We start from the raw sequence: 20,145 nt of genomic DNA, 5'->3' as shown, positions 1-20,145 counted from the left end.
TAAAGTAAGACTTTCAACAGGCTGTGCTTTATTGAAACCATATCTACAGCGCAGGGTAATTAGAAAACATTAACTAACCGTAGATGATGGAAGTTAGCTGATGATGTACGAAGTGAATATTTATTGTTTACAGGATATTACGTCACAGTAGCACAAACAACTGCTTTACCAGGTCGAAATTACCACGGATAGTAATATAAAAATATTAAATACAACTTGTGACGTTTAATAAAGTGCTTAGCGTGTTTATAATTTTACACGCTCGTAACTCGCGTGTTTTTATCTAGAAATATACTCAACAAAGTAAACATAGTTCTGCAACTATTTATCAACCACGTTAACTGTTAGTAGAAATCCACTGGCAGGTGATCAGTAAACATTTAGTACTCTAACATTTTCGTCTTAGAAATAGTACTGAATAAAAAAATCACGAGCCGAAAACGATACGTGAAAGAGGGACAGTCGCCGTAACAAATTTGACCACAGTTGATAGGGGGTCAAGATTATTGTCTATTTCGTATAAGGAGGTATAACCTTTGTTTGGATATTGATGTTCAAATCATTTGACAGACAAAGGTGGAAAATTTAGGTGTTAAGGCTAGATATATGAATAGTTGTCTCCCAGTGAGGCATCTGTAAGTTTACGATCTCACAGAATCCATGGTACGATTCCTCGTGATGGACACGGCTATCAGGTCACAGTGTTGTTTAAAGTGACTGAACATTAATGTAACCATGTTAAGGGATTGACTGTTATACTTATAACGCACAAGAACTGGGGAATATTTTGTGGTATCACATGGGTTTTGGCCCGGCATGGCCAAGCGTGTTAAGGCGTGCGACTCGTAATCTGAGGGTCGCGGGTTCGCATTCCCGTCGCGCCAAACATGCTCGTCCTCCCAGCCGTGGGGCGTTATAATGTTACGGTCAATCCCACTATTCGTTGGTAAAAAGGCTACTGCCCAACAGTTGGCGGTGGGTGGTGATGACTAGCTGCCTTCCCTCTAGTCTTACACTGCTAAATTAGGGACGGCTAGCACAGATTACCCTCCAGTAGCTTTGTGCGAATTTCAAAAACAAAACAAACAAACAATCACATGGTTTTCAACCCCCGTCTGGTAAGCTCCGAAATTTAATGCTTTGTTACAGGGCCACGCCCTGCCCTGCTCAAGAAGCATAGTACAGTATTTAACAAGCAGAGAAAACTCGAAGCGATAAAGCTTTATAATCGCTTGCCTTACATTGAAATACCCCTATGTAGGGTGAGCCAAAGGTTTTGTGTTCTTTATTAATATTAAAAAGTGGACTTTGGAACTGTTCATACTTTGAACTTCACCGACGTGTGAAGTTTGTTCTATACGAATGATGTGTAGTGATTCTTTAAAGTTTTGATGTACCTAGTATTCTAGTCAGATTGACAGTCAACTCGTGTTTGTTAAATAACTTTTTACCACAACCAACTGACCATTCTATACTATCTGGCTCATTTCGATTATACAAGATTTGTTCATAGTATAAGTTTCATTTTGTTTATATCTCAAATTCCATCCAAATTTCCATACGTTTTCAGAATAATTACAGAGATGTTAGGGCCCTCCCTCTGGCGGCTTGTTGTATAATTATGGAACATTATACATAAATCTTTCAAATCGACTATAAATGTTTTCGTATGTTATTCATTAAATTGGTGCATATTTCTAATATGTTTAATTTGAACTTAATTTTGCAAAATTCGTGTAAACCTAGTCTCTAGCCATGAACACCTTGTTATGAACACTTATTTGTTTTCACTTCCTGTCTTTACAACATAAGTAATACGTTCGAAAACGCAAGTATTTAGTTAAAAAAATAAAAGATCCCAACTGATACGTTCTGGTACTGTATGGAAGGCCTTTCGGGTATTGACTTATGAGAGATAAATAGAGAATGAAATGCCTTTTAAAATGTCTCTAATTTGAAATCAAACGAAGGGATATGTGAGAAAACGCACATTTACAGGTTACGTAATTTTTGTGACCAATACTAGGCCTATCAGTCTTCTTACTTTGCTAATAGAGTAACCCAAAAGTTAGCGATAGGTGGTGCTGTTGATTGACGTCCGTTATTAATCTCATTTCAAAGTTCTGGACGGCGAGAGTTTATAACTCGTGTGTTTATTTTGACGAATGCCTCCTACCCCCAAATATGTCTAATGTTCAATGATTTTCATTTTAAATTGCAAGTTTATTAATATCAGTGTCACATGGTTACATTACACTGATTTCAAGCACAGTCAAGATAGGCTATCACGACATTTACTATGTGTAACGTGTGTGGATTTGTTTCACAATTTCAGATAAAACATCAACAAGGAAACCACTCCTGTTTTATGTTTTTGTGTGTTTTTACCGCTTGTACTTATTCAAAACAGTCACATTCTAATGAGGAATTTCCTTCCTATAATATGTAGTGAAAGAGAAATGATATTATTATGTTAACATTGTTAGAATGTAGACGTATTTGTTTGAATAATATCAGTGTTTTGATTTAATTGTAGTTATTGTTGGTAGTGTTTAGATTTAATTGTAGTTATTGTTGGTAGTGTTTAGATTTAATTGTAGTTATTGTTGGTAGTGTTTTGATTTAATTGTAGTTATTGTTGGTAGTGTTTATATTTAATTGTAGTTATTGTTGGTAGTGTTTAGATTTAATTGTAGTTATTGTTGGTAGTGTTTAGATTTAATTGTAGTTATTGTTGGTAGTGTTTAGATTTAATTGTAGTTATTGTTGGTAGTGTTTAGATTTAATTGTAGTTATTGTTGGTAGTGTTTATATTTAATTGTAGTTATTGTTGGTAGTGTTTAGATTTAATTGTAGTTATTGTTGGTAGTGTTTAGATTTAATTGTAGTTATTGTTGGTAGTGTTTAGATTTAATTGTAGTTATTGTTGGTAGTGTTTTGATTTCATTGTAGTTATTGTTGGTAGTGTTTAGATTTAATTGTAGTTATTGTTGGTTGTGTTTAGATTTAATTGTAGTTATTGTTGGTAGTGTTTAGATTTAATTGTAGTTATTGTTGGTAGTGTTTAGATTTAACTGTAGTTATTGTTGGTAGTGTTTATATTTAATTGCAGTTATTGTTGGTAGTGTTAAAATTTAATTGTGATACTGTTTAAATTTGTGTTATTGTTGACGATGCTTAGGTTTAATTGTTGTTATTTTTGTATGTGTTTAGATTTAGTTGTAGTTATTATTGTATGTGTGTAGATTTAGTTGTAGTTATTCTTGTTAGTGTTTAGATTTAATTTGAGTTGTGTTGTGTTTAGATTTAATTTAAGTTTTGTTATAGATTTAATTGTGGTGTTAATGTTTAGTTCTGGTATTGTTGTCGATGTTTAGGTTTAGTTGTGGTATTGTTGTCGATGTTTAGGTTTAGTTGCAGTATTGTTGTTTATATTTAGGTTTAGTTGTGGTATTGTTGATGTTTAGGTTTAGTTGCAGTATTGTTGTTTATGTTTAGGTTTAGTTGCAGTATTGTTGTTTATATTTAGGTTTAGTTGTGGTATTGTTGTTGATGTTTAGGTTTAGTTGCAGTATTGTTGTTTATATTTAGGTTTAGTTGTGATATTGTTGTCGATGTTTAGGTTTAGTTGCAGTATTGTTGTTTATATTTAGGTTTAGTTGTGGTATTGTTGTCGATGTTTAGGTTTAGTTGCAGTATTGTTGTTTATATTTAGGTTTAGTTGTGGTATTGTTGTTGATGTTTAGGTTTATTGTTGTTTATATTTAATTTTGATAATGTTGACAATGTTGAGATGTAATTGTTGTTATTTTTGTATGTAATCAGTGATGATGATAAAACCCACTCGTAGAGAACAATATATATGTAAAACGTCTGGTTTAGGTTGAGAATGTGTAACTGAGTGTAGGAATGTAGAGGGCGTGCTTAGATGTTGGATTATATTTATTGATTTAGTAATAAATCTGTTTCTCTGTATTGGTTTATTTTGGGCTTGAGTTGTTGTATAAGTAAGGCTTCTTTAATTTTGTGTTTGTTTATGTTTGTTTCTTTATTTAGTATTTGAATGTTTTCTTTGGTTATATGGTGTTTATTTGACTTGCAGTGTTCGAAAACGTGTAAAAGTGACTTTTTGTGTTCTTTGAATCTGGTTTCCATTTTTCTACTTGTACAACCCTTACTTATACAACAACTCAAGCCCAAAATAAACCAATACAAAGGAACACCTTTATATCTATATTAATAAATATAATCAAACATCTAAGCACACACTCTACATTCCTACACTCAGTTACACAACCTCCTTCAAGCATGTGGTCAGCTATCGGTCAGTTACCTCTTTCTTCGATAACCGAAGAAAGTCGAAATGTTGTTCGCTCCTCTACATAAAAAGAATTCTTAACCCAAACCAGCCGTTTTTACACATTTTTGTATGTGTTTAGATTTAATTGTGGGATTGTTTAGGTTTAATTGTAGGATTATTTAGGTTTAATTGCACTATTGTTGACGATGTTTAAATTTATGTTTAATATTGTCAGTGAATGTGTGCGTGTGTCTGTCTGTTACTAGCAAGCCTCTTGACCGACTCTCACTGAACCTCTGAGAGCCCCCGAGGAGTCATACAGGTGTTGTGATCTGACTACTAAGTTAATACTTCGGGGCCTCTAATAATCTCCTCCTCACTGTTGAACGGATACCTCAGCTGGCTTATTCTAATATCATTGTGTTATATGTGTTCGGTTTCCGTTCCCACAATACAATGCTTAAAATGTTGTGTTTATCTGTCCTGTGATGATCGTGAACGTAGTTAAATGTGACATACACATTACCTGGCACATTGATTTTTGTCTACGTTCGATGGATTTATAAAAAAATTCCCCACCATGTTTATGTGTTTTATGTGCAACGTGGTACACACTTTAAGATTTTCCTCCAGTTCCCAGATCTGTGGTTTGTAAATATTTATTTTACACAATATTCTAATAATATTTTTAAACTAGTGTTATGACAATGGCACTAAAGAATATAAAAAATTAGAATTCTTAATTTGTTGCAGTTGGCCACTATCCGTTGTTTGTATTAGCATGCACCAATGTGCCACTGTCACAACATTAGCGCCTATCACGAAACAATGTTTGTTTACAGTGATTATTGTCTAGGAGATTTCTCAACATGTTATGTTTCGTAATAACGTGTGAAGTTAGTAATGTATTATTCAAGTTATAAAGTAATTCGCTTTTTGTTTTCTTTCAGAGCTGGAAATTACCACAAGACGAGATGTTCAAGGGAGACTACAAGGTAAAGATAAATCGAGAGAGGAAATGAGATACGAAAATTATTGAACATTTCTGGTATTTGTGTTTTAAACTTTTCACAAATTATTCTGTTTCGTTGAATTTCGAGAGCTTATCTGCGCGAGCTCTACCTAATTTAGAAGTGAGAGACTAGAGGAAGTTTTTCTCTCCGGTTTTCTGGAGTTCTGTCCATGGAGAGAATCAGTGACACCTCAGCTTCTTACCACTGTAAAGTACCTAAGTGCTGTACGCGTCTCATATTAACTTCTTTAGTTTGTAGCAGAAGCTCACTGTCTCGGTCAGCTTCCTACACTCTGCGTCTTCGTGGCCAAATATGGATGAAAGCAGAGATTTTTTTGGAAGTTTTTGTGCTTCTAATTTGAATACCGGGAAACGCGACACTCCTCTGTAACCCACCCAATCCCCGGAGTTCGGTCCCATTGACTGAGAGTGGTTAATAAATTTTCCTGTAAGAAATTTTGACCCCCCCCCCTCATTTTTTTTTTATAGCGATAACCATCAGTTTTGGCTAATAACGAACGATGGTAAAATAAGTTAGTTTCGTGTAGCCAACCAAATTGCGTGCTGAAACTCTAGTACTTTTATTTAAAATTGATAATTTTACATTCTAAACGTTGGATGTTTTATTTTATTTTGTATTCTGTTTATGATTGTCACAGGTTACATCTGATTATTGTACCAGACACTCGAAAGCCCAGATGAAGTTACCAGAACTTTCGAAGACACTTGTTCCTACATCTGCTCTCTCCCACACACACACATTTTGTGTTGTTTCGCTTGACACACACACACATTTTGTGTTGTTTCGCTTGACACACTATAAATCTTTATTTTGTAAGATGATGGCTCTGTGGTATTTAGGATGTAATAAGGATCTCGTCGCGTTCAGGGTAAGGACGTATCAACTAAGGGGTAGGGGTGACTCCTGTTAAAGTTTCAACTACGAGAGGGTGGATTTGGATCTGTTTCGAGTTTGAATCTGAGCGACTCCACAAAATATTCCTCATACTTTTGGCTGTGTGTACGTTATAAGAATGACAGTCAATTCCTGCTTGTGACTTCCTCACTAGTTAGTAGTTCAAAATTAGTGACGGCGGCAGATAGTATTAGTAATTTTTTTATAAATCACAACAAATTGTAATAATTATTTGTTTAACTTACGGATTACATTGTAGATGTTCATAAACTATTTTAGTTAGACAAAGACACCGAGATACGAGGGCTGTTCAAAAAATACGCGGACTGTTTGAATTGCGCGGCTCCAGTTGGTTCCAGGGAATCCGCTTGGTGTCGCTAGGTTCGCACAGATCAGCTGATTACGACGCCATTTCCCGATTGCAGATATCTTCATTTGTGTATTAGCTACGCGGTTTTAAGTGAAGTGCGATTTTTTCGTTTGGCGGATTTCAGAATGAATGACCTGAAGGAGCAACGACTTGCTGTGAAATTTTGTGTTAAACTTGGAAAATCTGCGACTGAAACTTTTGCTATGCTTAACACGGCTTACAGTGATGTTGCTATGAAGCGTACGGCATATTTCAAGTGGCATGAACGTGTTTAGGATGGTCGACAGTCCATTGAAGATGATGAGCGTCCTGGACGTCCTTCCACGTCAACTGACGACCCACACGTTGACAAAATCAACACCCTGGTGCGGGCAAATCGACGTCTGACTGTAAGGGAGCTTACTGAAGAGTGTGGGATATCAGTTGGATCTTGTTACGAGATTTTGACCGAAAAATTGAAGATGCACCGCGTTGCTGCGAAATTTGTGCCTCAGAACTCGTGAGTTTTTGGCCAAACACTCGATCACTATTCTTCCCCACCCCCTCCCTACTCACCTGACCTTGCTCCTTGCGAGTTTGTCTTGTTCCCCAAACTCAAAAAACCCTTGAAAGGAAGAAGAATTGAGACGATTCCCGAGATTAAGGCAAATGCGACGAAGGAGCTGGAGGACATTACAAAAGAAGCGTACCAGGACTGTTTCAACATGTGGAAACACCGTTGGGATAAGTGTGTGCGTTGGGGAGGAGAGTACTTTGAAGGGGTCCCAGACCTGTAACTTCTAAATAAAGTACATTTTGTTTTATGACGTCAGTCCGCGTATGTTTTGAACAGCCCTCGTATATTGTGTTTTACGGTTACATTCAATTTACAAGCAGGTTTGACTAATAATGTTTAGGTCACTTGCCGGTTTCGATTTTGTGCGACATTTCCCGCACTTTAAGTTACCGTTGCGTTACAAGAGTGATAATCAGTTCTTTAGCATGAACGGTGGGTGCTCCTGACTGACTGCCATCCCTGTGGCCAAAAGTTCGAATGTACGGACGGCGGCATATAACCTTTGTACCCTTGCTTTAAATAGAAATTCAGTATATTGTAAAGTTAAGAATAATCGAATTATCTCTTACACAAAGTTGATGGAATATAACTTAAATGCTGAGGTTTGTGAGGTGCATGCTTATATCAACAGAAAAGTAATGATGTATAATAAACACTTTTAGAATCTTTCTCTGATGTTGTTACAGTGGGACATCATGAAGACGAAAGGAAACCTTCTTCTAACAACTAGCCTCATCAATCTAGTTAGTAAAGACAAGTGGAAGTCTTTGGAAGATTTGAAAAGTATATACAAATTCAGCCTTGAAGAACCAAAGGTAGGTAGCGCTGCTGCAGACTTATGAGGTCAAGGCAATTTAGATTCGGTGCCAAGTAACACCTGGTGTGTATTGACAAGAGCTGACAATGGCAAAGCTTTATTCTTAAACTGGAATTTTCAAAGTAACCAGGAAAATTATCGTTGTGTTTTTTTGTGTTTTTTTTAACTCACAGAACAACGGGAAGCAGTAACGCAACTTCGTGGGGCCTTTACAAAATTTAGAAGTGGCCTCGGAAGCTCGTGCACTTGAGCCAATCAGTAAAATAAGTAGTTGCTTACGTGACTGTAATTTATCATCAGAATGACATCTGTGTTTTGAAATATAAATTAAACAATAATTTATTGTTAGGCGTTACTTTCATAGAATAAAAATAAATAAATGAGGCGATTGGTAAAGTGTAAATATTTTTAAACTTAATATTTGAAAAACCTTATTTCGGGATTATATCCCTTCATATAATTTAACAGTAGTTTTAAAATATTAAGACTAGTCTTTGAACGAATAATGTACAGTATAAAATGCATAGTTGTTTTATACATACTCCTGCAGATGGCGCAACGTGTCTGTAGTGCCCCGGACATTCAACATACAGGTCTGTAAGAGAGGCGAGAATAAAACTATTTACAAATCAGATAAACTACACAGAAACTCCGAAACAAATATCGATTACCTTATCTTTGTTTCTAGAAATCGCCTTACATTATATAATTCCTTTTTATTGTTAAGACAGACAAAAAACACTGCAAATAATAGAAAAACGACAACGAGGCAATATAAACAGTAATTAATGCACTTTGTTTTGTGGTGTAAGTATACAGTCTTCTTCAACGTGCAGTTTCTATCAACTAAGGTACCTATCTAAACAAAAAAAAAACTGTCGGATTTGACTCGCGTCTACTTATCTCGGTTGAAATATCATACCTGATACGAAACACGAGTATTTGTGATAAAAATCACGCCCAATAAATCATAACCGACTATTCAAATTCAAATTTCCACAAATAAGCTTTTATTTTACTGGAGTTTTTTAGTTGTGGGGACGTTATAATGTGATGGTCAATCCCACTGTTCGTTGGTAAAAGAGTAGCCCAAGAGTTGATGGTGTGTGGTGATGACTAGTTGCCTTCTCTCTAGTTGTACATTACTAAGAGGCGGTCAGCCAGCGCAGATAGTCCTAGTGTAGCTTTCCGCGAAATTAAAAACCAGCAAAAAGCAAACCATAGCTAATGCAAGAAACATCACTGTTTTACGTAATAAATACCTTATTAGGTGCATTATAAACTAATTTTTTTCCCGACTTACAATTGTAAGTAACACCTCACTTTCCATTTTTTAAGTAAAAAATAAGACAACTGTTGGTTCGTTTCCACTTCAGACAACACCAAGAGCGACCAACGTTTGGTATAGAAATGCGTTACCTAGTTCCAAGTGTTACATCCTCCTTGAAAATCAAATATTGTCTTGTAAGTTATCTTAACGCTCAGTTATGTTTTCAGAGTTACAAGGACGAATGATGAAGTAAGATTATTGTTATCCGCGTTCGTAAAACAGTGAAGGCAGAATTAGATTACTGAACAGTGAAGCATTGTTTCAAGGGTAGTTATGTTAACTGTTAGGGTTAATTAATCCACATTGTTGTATTACTGAACAGTGAGACATTGTTTCAAGGGTAGTTATGTTAACTGTTAGGGTTAATTAATCCACATTGTTGTATTACTGAACAGTGCAGCATTGTTTCAAGGGTAGTTATGTTAACTGTTAGGGTTAATTAATCCACATTGTTGTATTAATGAACAGTGAGACATTGTTTCAAGGGTAGTTATGTTAACTGTTAGGGTTATTTAATCCACATTGTTGTATTATTGAACAGTGAGACATTGTTTCAAGGGTAGATATGTTAACTGTTAGGGTTATTTAATCCACATTGTTGTATTACTGAACAGAGAAGCATTGTTTCAAGGGTAGTTATGTTAACTGTTAGGGTTAATTAATCCACATTGTTGTATTACTGAACAGTGAGACATTGTTTCAAGGGTAGTTATGTTAACTGTTAGGGTTATTTAATCTACATTGTTGTATTACTGAACAGTGAGACATTGTTTCAAGGGTAGTTATGTTAACTGTTAAGGTTATTTAATCCACATTGTTGTATTACTGAACAGTGAGACATTGTCTCAAGGATAGATATGTTAACTGTTAGGGTTATTTAATCCACATTGTTGTATTACTGAACAGTGAGACATTGTTTCAAGGGTAGTTATGTTAACTGTTAGGGTTATTTAATCCACATTGTTGTATTACTGAACAGTGAGACATTGTTTCAAGGGTAGTTATGTTAACTGTTAGGGTTATTTAATCCACATTGTTGTATTACTGAACAGTGAGACATTGTTTCAAGGGTAGTTATGTTAACTGTTAGGGTTAATTAATCCACATTGTTGTATTACTGAACAGTGCAGCATTGTTTCAAGGGTAGTTATGTTAACTGTTAGGGTTAATTAATCCACATTGTTGTATTAATGAACAGTGAGACATTGTTTCAAGGGTAGTTATGTTAACTGTTAGGGTTATTTAATCCACATTGTTGTATTACTGAACAGAGAAGCATTGTTTCAAGGGTAGTTATGTTAACTGTTAGGGTTAATTAATCCACATTGTTGTATTACTGAACAGTGAAGCATTGTTTCAAGGGTAGTTATGTTAACTGTTAGGGTTATTTAATCCACATTGTTGTATTAATGAACAGTGAGACATTGTTTCAAGGGTAGTTATGTTAACTGTTAGGGTTATTTAATCCACATTGTTGTATTATTGAACAGTGAGACATTGTTTCAAGGGTAGATATGTTAACTGTTAGGGTTAATTAATCCACATTGTTGTATTACTGAACAGAGAAGCATTGTTTCAAGGGTAGTTATGTTAACTGTTAGGGTTAATTAATCCACATTGTTGTATTACTGAACAGTGAAGCATTGTTTCAAGGATAGTTATGTTAACTGTTAGGGTTATTTAATCCACATTGTTGTATTACTGAACAGTGAGACATTGTTTCAATGGTAGTTATGTTAACTGTTAGGGTTAATTAATCCACATTGTTGTATTACTGAACAGTGAGACATTGTTTCAAGGGTAGTTATGTTAACTGTTAAGGTTATTTAATCCACATTGTTGTATTACTGAACAGTGAGACATTGTTTCAAGGGTAGTTAACTGTTAGGGTTATTTAATCCACATTGTTGTATTACTGAACAGTGAGACATTGTTTCAAGGGTAGTTATGTTAACTCTTAAGGTTATTTAATCCACATTGTTGTATTACTGAACAGTGAGACATTGTTTCAAGGGTAGTTATGTTAACTGTTAGGGTTATTTAATCCACATTGTTGTGTTACTGAACAGTGAGACATTGTTTCAAGGGTAGTTATGTTAACTGTTAGGGTTAATTAATCCACACTGTTGGATTAATTAACTGTTGGTGTATATTGTTGGTTTTGTTGTTACCAACAGTGTCTTAATTAACACAATGACTTGTTTTCATTGTTCAGCTGTATATCTGCATGTCTAAGCTTTTCTTGAAATTGTCACCGTATTGTAAAGAAAGTTATGTTGTATACTTGTCAGAGTTCAATAGATTACGGACACAATAAAATGAGGTTTTGATGTTCTGTTTCTTATTAAAATTGGCAGTGTGTCAAGTACTGGACAGAGGACAAATGGTTTGGTCTCCAGAGAGTCCAAGGAGCTAATCCCGTCCTCATTTCTCTGTGCACAGAAATCCCGTCAAAGTGAGTGACAGGATGTTTTTATGGACAAATAATTATCATTCACTTGTATCAGTGATATTATACATGTGGATAATACATAGAAGGGTACGTGACAATTGATTGTATTAACTGTAATAGCCATAAATAAAACTATATAGTTTTACACGTTTCAATATATTTGGTATGTATGTGCCCTAAATTTCTGAATTTTATCAACAGTCGGTTTATTTAACAGAGGTTCATAAGCGGCTATAGGGACTTGAATCTGTTTATCAGATACGCTTTGTCTAAAAAGCCAATATGCGTGTCATTACTGTATTTTATTCGTTGATGAAAAGTGGTTTGCACGTAGGTTAATAAATGTTAGAGTTACGGGTACTGGTACGAATACGCAATACTTAGAAAACAGTGTATTTCAGATCTGCGATACTTTTGTTAAATGTAAATAAAGTTTTATAAATATTTCGATTCAGTTGTTTTTTTTTCTTTTAAAATAAAACTGTTAAAAATTCATTGGTGAAATTTTGCTTTCAACAGGTTTGGTGTAGAACCGGAAATGGTGGAACCGTTTTTGGAAGGGCTGACTTTAGAGAAGGCGTTGTCCCAAAAACGGTTGTTTATTGTTGACCTGGAGATACTAAAAGATATTTCCTGCAGAGATGCTCGCCTGGTAACTTTTCTAAATATTATGTTTAACTGGACACATTGAAATAACTACAAACTGAACCAATATTTATCTGATTTAAGTTTAACAGTCTGTTCTTTATCTGGTTAAAAAATATATGGGTGTTCCAGACGTTTAGAAATGGAAGAAAATAATTTAATTTAGTGATTAAGGGATTTACTAACATGTTAATATGAAACAGACATATTGTGGTCTGGAGAGGCCTAACTCATTAAATAGTGATATTGTATTTTTCTATATACAGTTGCACTAAAGATTAGAATACGTGTTGTAACGCCCTGATATTAATTACCACAAATGCTGTCCATGTTTCGCAACCTTTTGGTTTGAACGAGACACAATGGGTCACAAATAAAAGGAATCGTTTCTAATTTAAAAAAAACTAAACCAACGTGTTCAGGAATATTTGCCAACCGAGAAAATTGAAATACGTCCAAGTGGTTACACAGTAATACCAAGCCTATTAGTGGGTTGATAACATTACCACTGTACTACGCTGTAAATATGGTTTACTGAGGGAGGTCGGACGAATTTCACAAGTAATTTTGCTTTAAAAAATAAACATTATCGGTTTCAAAAAAAACAAAAACAAAATTAAACTGAAGATTTTTGTGAAAATAATAAATTATTCTGGAAATATACATTCGATGGTTTTCAAAATTTCTTCCATACAAATTGTCAATACTTAAGCTGTCATTTGTGCTAAAACTTCTGTGTCTTCCTTATTTCTTCACGCGTGCGAAAATGCAATTTATAACGGGAGATTCAAAAGGAGTTATTTTCCTTAAAATGTTGAAACCCAGCAGGTTTAGATGGTATCGTTCCTTATTTTAACCATGCTTAACTTTGCTTCAAAATATGCACATTTTTCCTTTTTCCAAAACAAATATTTATTTCATCAAATTTCCTAAGATTTTCATGTAAAATGTTCCTTATTATTCGTCTAGAAATATGCACACGATGTAGGTTTTTCAAAATGGAACTCTTTTCATGAAACAGAATTTTACTTTTCAAGATTTTGAGCTGTTATTTACTAAAGTTGTTAGGTATTATTCTCGAGTTTTACTAGGAAACTTGTGTTTTCTTATAGTAAAGCCACATCGGGCAATTTGGTATGTCTCCCTACTGGAACCGAACCCCTGATTTAAATTACTTACTGCTTTAAAATATGCACATTTTCCCGTGTTTGATAAAAATGAATACAAACATTTGATCAACATTCCAAAGGCTTTAGTATGTTTTAAAGATGTTCGTACAACATTTTATTTTCATATTATTGGTCTAGAAACATACTGTTGATATATCGTTTTGAGAAAGTTCTATTTTATTTGTTTTTCGCACAAAGCTGTAGGAAGACTCTGTGCTAGTCATTACCGCCCACTGCCACCTCTCGAGCTATTTATTTATAAAACAATAGTGCGACTGCCTGTATAATTATGACTCCTTCACGGTGAAAGGGAAAGCATATTTGGTAGGATAGGATTTGAACCCTTGACCCGAAGATTGCGAAGTCAAGCTCCCCAACCATGTGGCAATGGCGGATCTGAAACTGTTAAATTACGTCTTTCTTCATCTGTTCCACGTTTTTAATGTGTTACAGGTTTTATGTTATGGGGTCTATTTGAATGTTTAAAACCTGGATCCCAGTTTCATTGAGGTTTAATTTGTAACATTTAACCACCTATTACTCTGGTCATTTGAAATACGTTATTACTTGCCTATCACTTCAAAGAAACAAATGGAAATGCACCGGCAGGTAAAAAGACTAAGTTTTAGTACATTTTAACAATGCCAGATACTTTTGTTTATATTACTATTAATGTGACCTGGCATGGCCAGGTAGTTCAGGCACACCACTCATACTCCGAGGGTTACGGGTTCGACGTCACACCAAACCATGCTCGCCCTTTCAGCCGTGGGGGCATTATAAAGTGATGGTCAATTCTACTATTTGTTGGTAAAAGAGTTTACAGTGGTTGGTGATAACTAGCTGCCTTCCCTCTAGTCTTACACTGCTAAATTAGGGACGACTAGCGTAGATAGCCCTCGTGTAGCTTTGCATGAAATTCAAAACAAACCAAATCAAACTATTAATGTTCCCAGTATCCCTACTACTGACTACTCTTACAGTTTGTAAGCCCATATATAAAATAGGTTTGTTGAAAGGACTGTATTTTGACTGTCTGTATCCACTCCTTGTTTATTTCAGCTCACAGCTCCCCTTGCTCTGTTCTTCCTGAATGACAGAAAGGAATTGATGCCAATTGCAATCCAACTTTTTCAAGACAAGGGTCCAGATAATCCGGTGAGATTTGTAAAGTTTATTCCCAATAAGTTAAAAGTACTTCAGTGACATCGTGTTCAAACCTCAACTTCATGTGCTTTATTTATATGGACTAACTATCCAACATATCGTGCAAGTTTTCACTTTAAAAAGTGGTCATGATTTAGTGAATTTAAAATAAACAGGTATGTATGTGAAATGGTTTGAATTTTTTAATTTAAACTCCATTAAATGACAGTAAGAAATAAACAATGATATTAAATTATCTGTTCAATTTCCATTTTAACGCTGTTAACCTTGGAGAGAGAACTAATAATTGTAATACCTATATTTGTTTCAATAGGTTTTCTTACCAAGTGATTCTAAATATACATGGTTGTTGGCCAAATTATATTACAACAACGCTGACGCTTCTTACCATCAGTCATGTACACACCTAGGTAGGACCTGAATGTTTGGTTTTTATATCTAGTTCTTTCAACCATTATAATCCTGACAGTTGAAAACAGTTCAACGGTTATTGTATATTTTAAAGCAGGTTAATGTTAGAGTTAAATCAGTGATAAGTATCGATCAGTGTTAAAAATATGAAAACTCTCAGAGTACTGTAAAACAAATCTGGTTTAGACCCAATATTTAACATTTATAACATCAGTAAGCATTTACCATTGTGTTTATGTAATAAATATTTTAGAATATTGTACTTAAAATATGTGCTATGTAAGATGACACTTTGTACAATGGACAGTGACTGCCTGTTGTGTAGACACAAGTATAGAGGACAACATTTTGAAAGTCTTCTGTCTTTCATCTGAGGACTTTTGAAAACACTTGTCTCCACAACAGGCAGTTTCCGTCCATTGTTCAAAGTTTCATCATGGTATCTCTGGCTAAACAATCTATCAGAGAATATACTGTGCAATATTTGTAATGGTGATAAATGCTGCACCATCATAACAAAGGACTTGAATCTAGATTGTTTGCTTTTTTCTGGCTAAGCACTGCAAATAATTATTTCTATTCCAGGTTTTACCCATTTGCTGATGGAAGGAGTGGTCGTGTGTACCCATAGAAATCTCTCTCTATCTCATCCACTGTTTAAACTGATGGCTCCACATTTCTTGTATCTTCTGGCTATCAATGGGTAGGTTGAAAAATTATTTTTTTGACTTAACTGTTATTAATTTTGTTATTTCAGAGTTAATTCAACATTAATCAACTAAAATATGACCTGTCACAGATCATGGGTCAAGTACTACCACACCTATCCTAACCTCATATGTTATAGCCAACTGAAATAAATAACTTGTGTGAAATCAAGCCTTACAGGACAATGCAACTAAGGCAGTCAAACATCAATAACGTCTTTTGTGAGTCAATTGAAAAGAATTCTTGAGGTATTCACACAATAATTATTGGTTTAAATTAACAACTACTAATATACAGAAAACCGTGTTCCAACAATAGCTTTTGTGTCATGTAGCTTGGTAATGTGTGAGCTAACGTTGTTGTTAGTCTGTGTACTGAAATACAAGATGAAATGTAGAGACAACAAAAGTGGAAAACTGTTTCAGTATGTAAAAGATTGTGGATTTACCAAAACTTGTAGAGTTTTTAAAACTTTACAAATGAATTATCGTGCAAGTCGATGTATTGTTTTATTAAAACACTGGTGATGGAACGGAAAATAAAACAATTTGATTTAAAAATTGGTAGTTTTACTTTCATTATAAATTATATGCACTTGTTTCTGGACTAGGTGATCCCACACTACATCTTTACTTTAGGCTTGTTATACCAACACTCACTACTCTTACAAGGTTTCATGCACACTTACACACACATGCTTCTCATGATTGTACCCTCGTCAAAATCATAATGGGCAGACAGTAATACAGTTACTCTACCTGGATAAATGCATTTTAGCTCTTATAATTTTTTCTATTTTGAGAAATTAAGTGTGATTCGATGTGACACATACTGGCTTTTTATATGGGTTAGATTTTCATGGGTATTTACTAATCACTGTGTGTTGATTTATAGAAAAAAAATTAAAAATGGATTATATTTCTTACAAGCAAAGTGATTTACTAAATACATTAGGAATTTGTTTTTATAAAGGAAAAACAATGTTATTTTTCACATTAACTATGCATCAATATTAATTAAATTTTAAAATTACAAGATGTCGTGCAGAACCAGCACACTAAAATGTGTGACATCTAACACAGTTTATATAACAGAACTAAAGTGGTTATATTGTAGATAAAGTTGTTGTTGTGGAGATATTTCTATTGTACTTGACTGTCAAGTGTAAGTTTACATCTAAAACGTTTGAAGAAAAAGATATTTAAATTTGTTTTATGGCTTGAGGTGTGCAATTTATACTGACAATCTTCTACATCATGAAGAGAGAGATATAGAATACTTGAATGTATTTGTATAGACGAGAGCTAGGATCTCTGCTATCTGAAAATGGCTGGGTCGACACGACCATGACGGTGGGAAGGTGTGGAATGTTTGAACTTGTCAAAAGGGGGTAAGTGTTATAAACAAATATTCTGTTTGTAACCTACAGTTTACATAATCAAAACGTTTATAAACGAACTACTTTCACACACATTCATTAACATCTATCAGCTGTGGTTCTTTTATATACGGAATTCATCATTTTCTAAAGTAATTAGAGCATATGGACTGGTTATATTTATTACTGTTTTAGAATGTGCAATTCTAAAGGGTTTATTGGTTTCAAAGGGGTACTATCCCCTAGACACCATGGATTAAAAATATGTACTAGCAATGTATAATATACAACTATAAATTACTAAATGTGCTTTAAACCTTACACCATAAACATTATTCTGTAGTGACATATTACATCAATATATTTTATTGTCCAGGAAGGTTTGCCCATGAACACTTACAGTTTATCGGTGAAATCACTCCTTCATTTTTCCACTTATGTTTGTAAACATAAAAAAAAAGGATAACCAAATGTATTAAAAATTGGTTATTTATTCAGGATCTCAAATTACACAGTAAAATGAATTTCTATATTTGAAACTTACAACTATGCTGGAGAAGAAATCCACAGTGCAGCCTCTCAGATATACTCCGATGTACCATTTCAGTGTCACTACATATCTAAAGGTGTATTGTATATGTTTATTTTATTTCTATTAACAGTTTCAAGAAGTGGCAGGTGGATGTCAATGGTATTATACCTAACGACTTCAAAGCGAGAAACGTGAGTTGTATGTCATTTAATCATAGACTTGAGAGAAGGAAATATTATGTTTACACCATAGCAAGACTAAGTTACCTTAACAAGTATTATCGAAATAAGGAAACAAGCTATCAACACAGACATTAATGATAAGAGGACACACTGTGTCAAAGGTGAGGCCAACCACTAGCATGTTGGAAGGAGTCGTATCTTTTAACTTGTGGTAGAAACTTTTTGAATGTTTTCTTTCATAAGTCAATTCACAGTTAAGTGGAATCAGAGTTCTACTTTCACAGGATTCTTAATGCATAATACGCTACTATTATTATACTGGCAAAATTGTAGTTGACTGTAATGTATCTTCGGGTACAGTAATGTGTGATATTTTTTTACTATGTGTAGGTTGATGATCCTACCGTTCTTCCAAACTACCCTTACAGAGATGATTCTATTGCTATTTATAAAGCAATCCATAATTATGTCACCAGAGTTGTCCAGTTTTACTACGGTATGTTGTAGTTACATCAGAAGGCCATTTTCATATTTATTGTTGTTCTTGAAGCATCTGGTAAACTGTATTATTTCCGGATTCCCAACCATGTAGTGATCAGAGAGTTATGTATATTAAAATAGAGCAAACAAATATTAATAAAACCTTATCTTGAGGTACAAGGGCTTCTGGATGAAACGTAACATGTTTCCATTTTACAGTATATTATCACAGAATATCTTGTTACCCCATATCCTTCAGCCAGAAAATGTGAAACAAAAAACGTACATCTTAATGTTACATCTATGTTCTATAAAACATACATTAATTATATTACTGTGTCAGTTTGTGGACGTTAACCCTCAAACAGCAGCTACCTCCAACATTCCTGCTGTTAAAGGTTCTAATTGGTATATATGCTTCTACCCACCTACAGACGACCCGCAGAAGATTATCGAAGACGATGAACTCCAGAATTGGCGAGCAGAACTAGTTTTGAGTAGAGATGACGGTGGTATTGGCTTGGTGGTAAGTAGATGGTCAAACTGTGGTATGTGGAACTAATGGCAGTGATATGAATTTAATTATTAAGCATCAACATTTACTACAAGGTTATTTGTTTTCAAATTAGACCTGTATCATTATTCATAAGAAAACACAGTGGTAAATTAGCTAGAACCAACATTCAGAAACACTGACCCAGTTGATTTTATAACGACAGTGTTCAAACTGTGGGAGCATTTATTATGTATTATAAATGGCACTTTAAAAGTAGAGAATATATAGTGAATGAAGTTTAGTTGTTACAAATATTTACATTAGAAACTTATTTCTAACATAACCTATAGTTGTAATTACTCTTATGAAACACTTCTCTCAAGTTCATATGCATAAGGTTATGACTAATTAACTTCTAAAGACGTGGATTACAAGAATGTACGATGATGTATTTATTTAATTATCAGGGTGTACCAGGACAAGATGTAAAATTCACCACTGTGGAACAGGTTACTGATATGGTAACTGTTGTAATTGCAATCTGTAGCATCGGTCATGCTGCAGCTAACTTCTTGCAATATGAGGAATATGGTTTTCCACCAAATTATCCTGGAATCCTACCTTCAGAAGTTCCAAAAGACAAGGTGGGCATAACTTTTTACACTAGTGGCCCTTGTTTCTATCACCTCACATGTATACATTATGTAATATAAATCCTTGTTTTAATTCAGCTTTGTATGTCCAACCAACTTAGTTTACCAAGATGATGTCAAACACTTAAAATCTTAATAATAATAATAATCTTAGCTGCTTCATTGGACAGTTTCATTCATATATCATATAAAAAACTTATTTTCTAAACATACTTTAGAAAGATTATAAAAAGATACAGCTGTGAAAATGTGAGGTTTGAGTAAACTGTTCTTACAATTTCTACTTAATTTGATGTATTAATACATCTAAGTAATTCACACCACAAACACCTTACTATTACTTCAGCTCATTAGAAGTTATGGGACTGTTCTTTTCCCCATGGACTCCAGTTTTTCACATTAAATAATTACATTTATTCACTGCTGAAATAGGATTGTGTTAGCCGGTTGTCTACAATATGTGTGTGGTACATTAAACCTATGAACAGCAGCTGTGCACAACTTTGAGGTTCTTCTTTATTATTTGTCAGTCACGTAAATAACCCCAAATTGACTTAGTACAATGAACACA

At 34.3% G+C, this 20,145-nt stretch overlaps 1 protein-coding gene and 1 long non-coding RNA gene across 12 annotated transcripts in view; one reads left to right on the top strand and one right to left on the bottom strand.

Annotated features, from left to right (window-relative positions):
• Window positions 1-20,145, top strand: part of LOC143247708 (allene oxide synthase-lipoxygenase protein-like) — a 49,480-nt gene that overhangs the window by 27,352 nt on the left and 1,983 nt on the right. For 2 of the 3 annotated variants that reach the window (XM_076496124.1, XM_076496127.1), the window contains 12 exons: window positions 5,251-5,295; window positions 7,841-7,969; window positions 11,659-11,756; window positions 12,273-12,405; window positions 14,630-14,725; window positions 15,048-15,144; window positions 15,731-15,848; window positions 17,151-17,243; window positions 17,894-17,954; window positions 18,336-18,441; window positions 18,860-18,951; window positions 19,389-19,565. In XM_076496124.1, coding sequence (XP_076352239.1) covers window positions 5,251-5,295; window positions 7,841-7,969; window positions 11,659-11,756; window positions 12,273-12,405; window positions 14,630-14,725; window positions 15,048-15,144; window positions 15,731-15,848; window positions 17,151-17,243; window positions 17,894-17,954; window positions 18,336-18,441; window positions 18,860-18,951; window positions 19,389-19,565 — 1,245 coding nt within the window. The remainder of the gene's footprint in view (window positions 1-5,250; window positions 5,296-7,840; window positions 7,970-11,658; window positions 11,757-12,272; window positions 12,406-14,629; window positions 14,726-15,047; window positions 15,145-15,730; window positions 15,849-17,150; window positions 17,244-17,893; window positions 17,955-18,335; window positions 18,442-18,859; window positions 18,952-19,388; window positions 19,566-20,145) is intronic. The other variant, XM_076496125.1, reaches the window with a different exon arrangement.
• LOC143247710 (uncharacterized) overlaps window positions 17,704-20,145 on the bottom strand; it is a 53,576-nt gene continuing 51,134 nt past the window's right edge. For all 9 annotated transcript variants that reach the window (XR_013026680.1, XR_013026678.1, XR_013026673.1 and 6 more), the window contains one exon: window positions 17,704-18,983. This is a non-coding gene — a long non-coding RNA (uncharacterized LOC143247710). The remainder of the gene's footprint in view (window positions 18,984-20,145) is intronic.

The sequence above is a fragment of the Tachypleus tridentatus genome, chromosome 3 (genome assembly GCF_004210375.1).
Source record: "Tachypleus tridentatus isolate NWPU-2018 chromosome 3, ASM421037v1, whole genome shotgun sequence".
In the NCBI taxonomy this organism is placed as follows: domain Eukaryota; kingdom Metazoa; phylum Arthropoda; class Merostomata; order Xiphosura; family Limulidae; genus Tachypleus; species Tachypleus tridentatus.
Note: the sequence above shows the minus strand (reverse complement) of the source record. Positions and strands in the feature narration are given on the sequence as shown.